Raw genomic sequence first — 12,844 nt, forward strand, 5'->3', positions numbered from 1 at the left:
TTTCAAGATTATTTTTACTGCAAAACATAATATCTATGATTATTTTTAAAATGTTGCGCCATTTTTCTTTTTAATTTTTTAACATTTATATAAGTACCTCACAGTTAATAGTATTAGCATCAAGTATCCTTTTTTCTAGTTTTTTCCATTTTATACAGTTTTGTTTATGCAGTAAGTTAATTTGATGACCAGGCAAACGAGGGTTCAAAAGTTGCCAATCGCCAAGACTAGAAAAAAAATCACAATTTTCGGTACAAAAAACTGCATGGAAAACAAGAGTTTATTTTTTTGAAATACTATTTATTAACTATTGACTTCGAACCTGTTCACCATTGATAAGTTTTCTGAAGAACCATTTATTACTAAGATTACTATTATTCTCATCATGTGGATAGTAGTTTTGATTAAAAGTGATTGGAGGAACATGTTCAATTAAAATAGCTTTTAACCTTGGTGTTATTTTGGGACATTTCGCAGGATCATAACTACAGTTAATGGAACACAATTCATCATTACGTGGTTTGAGCAGATAAACAAAATCATTTCGAAATATATTAAGAAGAAATTTCATTTTGAAGGTAGAATAAAAATAAGTACTATTTTTAAAGCACAATTTTGCGCCCCTGGCGTAGGCACAGTTCGCCATACCCTTGCTACAACACTGCATGTGCGCCCATGTATTTTTAATATTTTTCAATTGCTATTGTAACAATATATCAGGAGCCTTGTATTAAATTTTCACGCTTTTTGGCCCAACCAATAACATTTTATTTTTATTTATAGAAAAATTTAAATTTAAAATGTTCTGTAAAAAGATCAAAGATCAAATTATTTTCAAAATTGTATGGTGTATACATAATGCTAATAAAAACATTCAGTGATATTTTCAAGTATCTACAGTCATTCGTTTTTTGATTACAACAAAATAAGAAAACCGTTACATGAGCAATTGAGTGAATATCAAATGTAAAAAGGAGGGTAAGTGGATGTCGCTCTGCTGTACAGTAGATTACAAGTGGGTCACTGTATAATGGATGGTATTAAATTTGAATTCAATGATATAATATCATTGTATAAGAAAAACGATTCTGAGTGGAGACGGTATGTCGGTCTATAGGTATAAGACATATTATATACTTATCTACGGTATTAAAAAAAAATTGACCTATAATAGGTACCTATAATAAATTCCAAATTAATCATATATCACAATATTCATTAGGTATTTAATATAACACGTTATACATCAACAACAGGCCGTGATACTATCATAGATATATAATAGTATACTTTAGAAGTTTCATGTACCCACGAATAATATTATACAATCGCAACAAAATAACTAAAATAGTTATTCTAGGTATTTTAATATGTAATTTCGTCCAAATTTGAACTTAAAATGAGTATAAAAATAAACTGTGCTTATGTGTTTTTAGATTTTTTGGTAACAGAATAAACTACTTGGAATCTTGTTTTAAATTTTCAATCTTTAGATATAAAAGTTGACCATTTTATAAATTTGTAACTACAAAATAATTATTGAATCTTAAATTTGATAAATTTTGTCAAAATTCGATCTTTAAATGCTTATAAACAAAAATTGTACCTATGTGCCCCTATTTTTCGTTTAATGATATTTTATAAATTACGTTTTGCGTTATGTTTTGTTTAATGATATATAATATATTTTGTTAATAGTTCTGTTTTGCTTTGCGGTATTTAATTATTGTTGATTATCGTTTTCCGTTATAATTATGTTTACAAATTGCAATCGTTCTTTGTCAAATATAACGTTAGTACAATGCTTGCAAGCCCTGGATTCTAGCCATACTCTATCTTTATAATACGGAACGTAATACTTCAACACTGGCTAAAATATTGCAGGAAAATAGACAAAATTACAGTCTAAAATAATTTGGACAAAAATGGAAACCAAACTTTTTTTGTGGAGAAAAATGGACAGTAGACGAAAACGGTATCTCATTTTTTAAGGTAAATGGAACCGCCCCTTTGAGAATCGCCACAAAAGGTCGTATGGTCTAATCACTAACGCCGGTCGCAAATAACCATAGACAACCGTCGAAAGAATCGACGACCGCAGACCAGGGCGCCAGGCATGGTAGTTTCCCACCTACGAATCACCACTGGTTATCATTAATTAATAAATACACGGAGTAATAGCGGTGGTAACTTCTCGTTATAACTGACGTCGGGGAATGGTATATATACCAGAACCCCGGCGCGGATACTCGATGCGCCATCAACCCCATGTATCATTATGAGAGTTAACTTGGCGATTCCAACCGTACTACCGTAGTAAAGAACTATCGTGACGAGACGTGAGTGACCAACTATTAACTAACTATAACTGGCAAGGAGGACAAGTTCGTTTTGACATATTTTCAATCAAGGGACACTACACCAGACACCCTAGTCTTAACAAACGGTGGCACGCCATCAAAGCGCGTACCGTATCGAATGTATTTAAATTTGAATAATGAATATGATCTATTTTTACTCTTTTCGTTGGTAAATTTCTAAGTAAAAAAAAAATAAAATTGTCAAAGCATAGATAAGTTAGTGACAAATTCAAATCTGCTTTCAAAATTAATATCAGAACATTATATTGAGCGTAATGATTGAAGTCGCGAACTATGTTTTCGACCGAAAATTAATCACGCTTCAGCCCACTTAAAATTAAATTAATAATAGTTTAAATTATATACATAACAATTACTTGAGATATACTCTAACTAACAAATTTACAATAGTTATTTTATTTTGTTTCATATCAATTAATTAAAATATTTAAAAATGTAAAATCTAATTTATTTTTACAAAAAAAAGTATCTATATATTATATAAAGGGCCGTTAGTATACCAAGGGCCTTTAAAATTATTATTATCCTGGGCTGTTTTTTTCTCCCACCCCACCACTGACCGTCCAGCAGCAATCGTACGATTAGTATCCACCTTGATATACGTCGTCAAGTCTACGCTTGTTTATTCTTGTTCGTTGTTTGGTATTGTAACAATCCGAATTATCGGCATTTAGCAATATGTTCTTTTGTTTTTTAATAAATATTTTACCATAACGAGCAGTGACTTGACTTTAATTAATTATTAAATCATAGGCACATAATAATAATTATAGTATCCCTAAAACTATATAGTCATCCATAGTAATATAGTATACTATATCCCTATACGAAGCAATAATATTATGAAAGTCTATTTAGAATTGATTTAGGTACCTATTAGTTATCAGTTTATCACTTATTCAATTATTATTTATCAACAATTCGTGGATAATAATATAATAATATATCACATTAAAATATTTATTTTCATGAATACAGCACATTTGTAACTTTTTGTTGATAAAATATTATAATTTCATAAAATATAGTTAAATAATTGTTATATTCCTCTATGCTCAGAGTATTAATGTCGTGACCATGTTATCACAATACATTTTTTAGTTCGGAAACAATTTCGTTTAAAACTTTACCACTGGATCAAATAACAGTAACCTACATCAACTGTCAACAAAGTTACAAAATTTGTTATTTTTATTCACTTTTGCATATTATATTTTAATCCAAAAGCAAAGCAATTTTCACTAAAACTTTAAACTAAGCATAATAAACTTTACTGATTTTACTATCTCATAACAATGACAACCTGCATCAGATGTCAGATGTGTCGTGAAATTATTCTTTGTTTCACTCGTCAACTTAGGTATGCAAATAAATCTGGTAAAAAAATTTATAACTTTAAGTCAAGACCAATAAACTTAGCACCATTTAGTTTTTTTCTTTAATTGCATGTCAAACACAAACATATTTGTTATAAATGGAAAATAAGTGTAATCACGTTTATGATATCAAAAATACAAAACTATGTCATGTTCACACATCAATACATAATATCAATAAATCTACCCACCTAAATTATTATTATATTATATATGTTTTGTTATAACTCCTAAATATATACACCATTATTTTTCTATTAGATAGTAAAAACAATTGACATAAATTTACCAACGATAATAAAGATAAATCATAAATTATTATCTATAATTTTAGTGACCATGTATAATATTTTAAAAAACGTAGGTTTTTTTGTTCAAATGTATAATACTATATATAATAATTGAAAGAAAAGTAGAGTATATAATATAGGTATAATATAATATAGTATATTTTTTAAAAGTAATTTTGATTTTCAACCATAGTCCAAATATAAGATTTTTTCAAATAGCCTTGGTAATTTGGTCATTGACTGATAATATGTAATTTTTTTCTAGTAATTATAATAATATGATATTATTAATAATTGTTAAGGATATTTTTACAGGTTATAGCTTTAGTTATGAATTATCTTTTTTAATTATTTTATATATTTTAGTAGTTGTTTGTTGGCTGTCTCGTTTGTCTTACTATCCTAGGAATTGTAGGATGACCTTAGAAATATTGGATTTGACTTTAGCAGGTTCCATTTGTCTGCATTTGACGAGAAGTTATTTGACTGTTAATTAGACTCAGGTTCAGCATTTAGTTTGATTTCCTTTGCTCATAAGATATCGTGTGTATATACCCTATTCTTATACGTGTTAAGATAACCATTTCAGAAATGTATTAACTTTTATTCAAGAATTCAAATTAGCGCATTATTTAAAAAAATAATTGTATACAAAATCATCATATTTTTAATTTTTCACACCATTTTCTGTCTGTAGAATACATATAGTAAATACAACTGCATCTCTATAATTAATAAATATTTCAATCAACATGTTACCTATTTTTTGGCATCTCTGCTGTTACGTCCTTTAGGCCCGGCCTCCACCGCCCATGCTCGCTCGACTGCCATAACATTCTTTTCAAATACTTATATAGTTATAAATTATAATATACAACTTTTGCAATGTTATTTTTTAATTTAATTGACTAGGTATCAACAATTCTTTGACACTCTATCAAAATTACATTTCCATCCACACGATTTGTTCATCTTCGTTTATTAGTTAATTACATTCCACAACTTGCATATAACCAGGCAACGCATGCATTTAGGTACAACAATGTAGGTACCTTGACTATATTCCCATAGAATCCTAACCAAATTAGAATAGTTCATAAAATGAATTACTATATATTTTATTTGCATGGGACAGTATAATACTATGTATTATAATAGCTATATAGCCTAAAATATGTCTATGTGTACTGATTTTTAATATTGTCTTAAATCTTATATTGGGTTCAAGATGGAATATTCTACAAAGAATATAAACTAGAAATTATTTCAATTAAATATTTATGTACCTATTATAGGAGTAACATTTTACATAGGTACTCTTAAATATTAATATAAAACTTAAATTTTTATCTCCACAATACGTTACGTACAATATATAGGACATAGGAATATATTATAATGTTTATTAAATATAATGTTTTACATAAAATACATTCAAGTATTCTGCAAGTAATTTAATTAAAATGTTTGAAAGGTTTAAAAGGTTATTAACTTGTTAAATATAATAATTTAAATAACATCCTACAAATTATTATGTTGATATAACCAATGAAAATATTTTGAAGCTTTTGTTAATGAATAATTTGAAGTAGGGGGTAAAACAATTGAGTTACCCAAACTGAAAATATTTGAAAAGGATACGCCATTTTTCAACAAATATTTTTTAAAAAAGGTGACGATTAATTAATAAATAATATAATACATTTAACATATTTATCAAATATTAAAGGTTAACAGTTTAACTATTTATCAATTTCTAGACTGATTCACATTTTTTTCAGTTAAATAATATTATTATTATTAATTTAATGATTCTTAGAATGATGCGTATTGCAAATAGTGAACCATAATTTCTTTAGTATTTGTTGTATCTTTAATTATGTTATTAATGTTTTTAATTAAGTAAATTAGTAATTGTCACTATTGTTATTGTTGTTATCATAGTTAACATTTAATTAGTATTATCATATTATGTATAATTGGGCTCAGTCTGTATTGTTGATAATAAATAAATAATTTAATTTTTGTTTACAGAAATAAATTATTAAATTGATAATCGTTAATGATACTTTGATGAATCTCAACTTAATTTTTCACAACATACAATCTTAATAGCTATTAACGACCAGTTAGTTTGAACCAATATTATATAATTATTTATTACCTATCTATATAACTTCAAATTTTTACGAAATTGGATATTTAACCTAAGAATAACGATTTTAGTTATGTAATGTTGTTTTAATTCAAAAATATTATTCGTTGGGTCTTGTCGTCTTGAAACTTTTAAGTTTATTATTATATTTTACCATATACAATGACATTTTTAAAAATATTCCGATTAATTTTAAGCTATTGCCTATTTATATCACCTATAAATAATATATCATACCTTTTTACGGTAATTCTGTAATGACTCAAAATTTAATAACAACAATACTTTTATTATATAAAATATATAAAACATTAAAATAATAAATTCTAAGTTGTCGTCAAAATCAGTTTAACCAACGGTATTACTAATAGAAATATACATTTCTATAATAAGTAATAATAATAACGTAGAGAGAAGCAAATCCATGGGACTAATGGTAAATGAAAGAAAGACAAAATATATGATATTATCGCGCAAAGACTATAACCAACAAAGCCTAACAGATAACAGATCAACAGCCATTCCGCTAACAGATGGCTCTTCGCCCTAAAACCAGTTTTAAATTCTAAGCTTGTCTTTTTTAAAACAAAAACTGTACTGTACAAGGTAAATTTACGTCCAATTGTTTTATATGCGTGTGAAACATGGACTACTACGAAAGCAGATGAGCAAAAAGTAGCTATTTTTGAGTGGAAGGTGCTAAGAAAGATATTTGTCCCAAAAAAATATCGCTCAACCAGCCTGTGGGAACGACGGACCAATCTAGAACTTAGGGAATTATTCAGTGAGCCAAACATAGAGCAACGCTGAAAAGCAAGCGTATTAGCTGAGCAGGACACATATGGAGAACATAAGACCGTATAATTTAAGAGGCAACAAAATGGATCCCCAATGGAAAGATACTATTAGAAAGGCCAAGACAAAGATGGGTAGACAGAGTTAAGAGTGACCTGCAAATGCTAGGAGTAATAAACGGCGAAGAGCTATAGCTAATGATAGAGAAGTATTGGGAGAAGTGGTGGTTGCGGTGAAGGGCTTAAATGGCCTATACTCAACCAAAAAAAAAAAATAAGTAACAACAATATATACCATTATACCTACTTAGTACATTTTGGCTTTGCATTTGGTTAATATCATGTAATTTAATAATACACTTTAAATTTCACGCATTAGCATGCAAAATGTCAATTTGCGTGTTTAACATTAAGTATTAACTGGAAGACAAATTTCAAACGATAATATTTAGTTACACTTCAAACCCTTGAGGCAACTATCATTAAATTTAAATAACTTTTCCCATATTATACATAATAATAGATTTAGTTGTTTTTGTGACGACTATTTAGAGAAGAAGGAGTTTTACAAAAGTTTCTTGTAATCTGCAATTTGTCAGTTTATTTAAAAATGTATCTATAGATACCACTTTAAAACGCATATTAATAATAATAATAAACTATACACAACAAGACAATATATCCTGCACCAAGGTGAGCGATTGCATAGATGATTGCCAGATACCCAAATAATAATATACCTATTATATATAATATTACCCTGTCCAACTTTTTATTGATATTTATAACTTTCCTATCTCAGCATTTTGTAGTAAATAATAATTAATTAATTACCTGGGAGTTCCAAGAAATTGGAGGTTCTTCTTTGCCTCCCACGAGCTGTGGCATTAAAGTTAAGTGGTGCTAATTCTTCGTTGGAAAATTGAGAATCACGACTACTTCGACGTGACGCTAGATAAGCTAGACCTCGGCCTCTAGGTGACGAAGGTCTGGAAACCGATGCTGGTTGAGTGGATAGATCCTCCCCCGTGCACTCAGTCAAATCAGACGCAGACCTAAAATAAATTAGAAGTAAGTATTAATTAATCATTTAAAATATTGTTGATCATTTTACAGCGTTTATTAATAAAATTGTTCTAAATAAAACTGCATGATGTAGCATAATATATTACATTATTATTATTATTATTATTATATTATATTTGTTTGTGTTTAAAAACAAATAAGTCAATTAAGACGAACATTGGAAATTGGAATATATCCAAGTAATGAAATACATTTACGAAATACTTGGACGTGTACAATTATTAATTATTATTGCCTATTATTCGCTCCATACTGTTTTAACATATTTCCCGATTAAAGCGTTTCCATTTTAGAAATGCCAAATCATAATTAAAAATGATAAATATTGATTTATCTAATTTGGTTTAAAAACTTAAAATATTATATATTATACACTAGCTGATAACTGATCATTGATCCTGAACGACTTTGCCCGTGACAAATTGAATAATTCCAGTGAATTAACACTACCTTATACTCCATTAAATGTTAATTACACATATTTTTAACACAATATCATTAGGGTAGTTTTAACCAAATATAAAATACAGGCAAAAAATTATATTCAATATTATAATAACTATTTTGTTTTTGTGACCACTAGCACCCAGTGGCAAACTTGAAGAAAAAAACAGCCCAGGATAATCATAATTTTAAAGGCCCTTGGTATACTAACGGTCCTTTATATAATATATAGATACTTTTTTTTTGTAAACATAAATTAGCTTTTACATTTTTAAATATTTTAATTAATTGATATGAAACAAAATAAAATAACTATTGTAAATTTGTTAGTTAGAGTATATCTCAAGTAATTGTTATGAATATAATTTAAACTATTATTAATTTAATTTTAAGTGGGCTGAAGCGTGATTAATTTTCGGTCGAAAACATAGTTCGCGACTTCAATCATTACGCTCAATATAATGTTCTGATATTAATTTTGAAAGCAGATTTGAATTTGTCACTAACTTATCTATGCTTTGACAATTTTATTTTTTTTTTACTTAGAAATTTACTAACGAAAAGAGTAAAAATAGATCATATTCATTATTCAAATTTAAATACATTCGATACGGTAGGTACGCACTTTGATGGCGTGCCACCGTTCGTTAAGAATGTGAATTCATCAGTTTCAATCTGTATAATATTTGTTTTATTTCAACAAGATTTATTCTGTTGCATACAATAGGGAAAGAGAGTTATTTTTTCGATCACAGCATAACTTGGTGGACCAACGCCATATATTTCGTGAATTGTATTACATTATAAATGACTACATGACAATTATTCCAGTACAATGATGGACGCAATCGGTAGTTTGAGTTAGGCACATTTAAATAAGTAGCGTCTAATCAGGTGCGCGTGGAGGACCTTGTTTTAAATGTGACTGTCCTGAAAAGGATATCTTTTTATTTATTCCAATACTAGGGTGTCCGGTGAAGTGTCCCTTGATAGAAAATATATCGGAATAAACTTGACCTCCTTGCCAATCGTTGGTCACTCACGTTTCGTCACGATAGTCTTTTACTACGGTTTGAATCGCCAAGTTAACTGTTATAATGATACACGGGGTTGATGGCGGATCGAGTATCCACGCAGGAGTTCTCGTATATATACCATTCCTCGACGACTCGACGTCAGATATAACGAGAGGTAACCACCGCTATTACTCCGTGTATGTATTAATTAATGACCCGTGGCGATTCGTCTGTGGGAAACTACCAGGCCTGGTGGGACGGTTCCCAGGGTACCACGGCGGTTCGGCCTTCGTCGGATACGCAGTCAGTATAGGCACCCGTAATAGGTCTGGCTCCCTGGTCTGCGGTCGTCGATTCTTTCGACGGTTGTTTGTGGCTATTTGCGACCGGCGTTGGCGATCAGAACATATGACCGATTGTGGTGACTCTCAAAGAGTTTTACACGGGGTCGTATCGGTCCGGTCTGTTGTTGTGCCTTGTTTCTGGTTACTGGATCGGTCGTTCATTAGCTTCAGATGTTTATTCCGGTCTTAAGTCTTTGTCGTTCAATGAGCTGATGAAAACTGTTGAAGTTTTGAAGAAATGAAGTTGAACGGTGATCTTTTCGCTTTGCTTTGCTTTGTTTGGAAGCCAAGGCTATGTTTTAAATTTCATGCAGTTTGCCTTTTACTTATGTCTGATATATACCATGGTGAGTTCATATAGCTGTAAGCGGTCGTAGACGGTGTAACTTGATTTGAGAAGCGGGTAATGTACCTAGTTCTCTTATGTGGGTGAAACTTGATTGGGCGTTTCGATGAAGGAATACCTTTGTAGCACTCTCTGCTTCATTGCGAATAGAAACAATGGGTGGATTAAGGATTCTATTGTTTCTAGTAAGGAAGTGGGCACTGGTGATGATACGTATAGCTACGTTTTGAACCGCCTCGATGTTTCTCCAATTTGACTCTCTTATGAGTGGGCCCCAAGCTGTAGCAGCGTATAGAAGAATTGGTCTGATGTAAATTTTATTTATGGAGAATCTGGTTGACATCGGTATTCGAGATTTACTGTTTAGGATCGGGTATAGTGCAGCTCTGGCTTGCTCGGCTTTATGAACGCAAGAATTAACGTGATGGTGTAGCCGAAGTGTTTTATCGAAGGTGACACCGAGATAAGTAGCCCTATTTTCCAAACGATTAGAGTATCATGTATTTTAATTTGACGTCTGGGCGCATTGCAGCAACACCCGAAGAGTACTGAAACTGTTTTCTGGGTGTTTAGTTTTAGGCGCCATTTTAAGATCCAGTCAGTTGCTGTTGTCACTTGTCTTTATAAACGGATTATTGCTATATTCTTTGAAGTGTTGCTGGAATAAAACATCGTGTCGTCAGCAAATAGAGACGTGGACACACATGGTGTGGTCGGGAGATCGTTTATATAATGACTGTATAGAAGTCGGGAGAGACATGAGTCTTGTGGGACACCTGCTTCTATTCTTCTTTCTGTAGATGTATGGTCAGAAATTTTGATTTTGAAGGTTTGATCTGACAAAAAGGATTGTATGATTTTTATTAGAGGAGTGGGGACTGTTGACATTGTGTGAAGTTTGTGAATTAGTCCATCATGCCAAACTCTGTCAAAGGCTTTTTCCATGTCTAAGAATATGCGGCTGCAGTGTCGGTTGTTGTTAGTATTGATTACCAGATCATCGATAAGTTTTGAAAGTTGGGTTGTCGTCGAATGCCCGTGTCTGAACGCGTGTTGCTCTGCTCTAGGCTTGATGTGTTACATGAGGAGGTTTTGAAGCACTTTCTCGAATACTTTGGACATTGTAGTAAGTAATGATATTGGCCGATAGTTATTTGGTAAGCTGTGATCTTTGTGGTATTTAGGAATCATAGCTATTGTAGCATTTTTCCAGGGTTTGGGAAAATGGGAATGTCTAAGGCATGCTGTAAAAATATTATTTAAGCTAACAATAGCAGAGGCAGGTAGGTGTTTGAGTACAGTATTCGGTATGTTATCGCAACCTAGAGCTTTGCTGGGTGGTAGGTTTTCCCCATACTTCCTTGGGGGAAGTGAACAGAGTTGATTTGGTTGTACTTCTATTAAGCTCTTCAATTGAGTGTGTGACTTCTGGGAGGTCAGTCCTCTGATTAGGAATGAACTAATCTTTCATTGTATCGGCAAATAGTTCTAGTTTGGATTTGGTGTCATAGATTTTTTATCCAGTGATAGATTTCAATGGAGTAATTGCTGGTTTTTTGTGGAGTAGGCGACGATTTAGTTTATAAAGTGAACGGTCTTGGAAGTTGAGGGTACTTGTGAATTTTTCCCATGTTAATTGGCGGTGTTCCTTCAGATGGATTCTGACGTACGTGATTTGGGAATTTAGCATAGACTTGACTGCCGGATTCCTTGTGCATTGCCAGTCTTTTCTTAGATTACGTTTGATGGTGATCTCTTGTAAAATCTTGGTTGGGAGTGGCCCGGAGACCTGGGTTTGATATTTTCGCTGAATTTTGACAGTAGAAGTACTACTGTCCGTACCGATTAGTAAACGTATTGAATATTCTGTTGTTCGATGGGTTTACTATCAGGACAGATTTGGCGGTATCTCAGTCATTTTTTTGGTTACAACCATGCAGAAGTCATCTTCTGACCTACTCTATCCTTGACCGTACTTGTGGTGCTCGTTTTATGTACGGAGATGCTTGTAATTCCTCCCTCAGCCCATGATACGGTGTGTTGCGTTAGTTCTGCGCTGTGATTGGTTATTATTGACATATGCTGATTGTTGTCTCTGTTAAGAGCCTTTTTTTAGTATGTGAAGGATTGTCCCATTACACATTGATATAAAATATGAAAAATGTGCGACAGTTAAGGAGCCTCACTGCCACGTCTTTTTTTTGTCAAGTACTACTGTTTTTAATTTCAACGATACGTGTTGACAATTATCACGATTTCCATTCTGAAAAAATATTAGGGAACAATCGAGCTAAATTTTTAATTTTTTTAATTTAAATTGCAATAAATATTGTAAAAAATTCAGAATTTCTAACTTGAATATTTAATTAACTAAATACAATATTAAAAATGTACCTCGATCGATCCCTCGTAAATGTTGTGGAAAAAAAGAATATTTTGTCAGAATGTAAATCGAGGTGATCGTTGCGACCTATTTTAGATTCTGAGTGGAACGATGAATGTATTGATTTTACATTGATGTGTGTTTTTTTATTTTTTTATTTATTTTTTTATTTTTTTTGTGTCTGTAAACACGATAAGTAGTCGAAATAATGCTTCGATTTCAACTTCAG

General features: G+C 31.1%; 1 protein-coding gene across 1 annotated transcript in view; it reads right to left on the reverse strand.

The window, feature by feature from the left end:
• LOC100161620 (probable serine/threonine-protein kinase nek3) overlaps window positions 1–12,844 on the reverse strand; it is a 131,583-nt gene that overhangs the window by 105,314 nt on the left and 13,425 nt on the right. Inside the window, exon 2 of the mRNA XM_001944931.5 lies at window positions 7,831–8,051. Within this exon, the coding sequence (XP_001944966.2) occupies window positions 7,831–8,051 (221 nt within the window). The remainder of the gene's footprint in view (window positions 1–7,830; window positions 8,052–12,844) is intronic.

The sequence above is a fragment of the Acyrthosiphon pisum genome, chromosome A2 (genome assembly GCF_005508785.2).
Source record: "Acyrthosiphon pisum isolate AL4f chromosome A2, pea_aphid_22Mar2018_4r6ur, whole genome shotgun sequence".
NCBI classification, from domain to species: Eukaryota; Metazoa; Arthropoda; class Insecta; order Hemiptera; family Aphididae; genus Acyrthosiphon; species Acyrthosiphon pisum.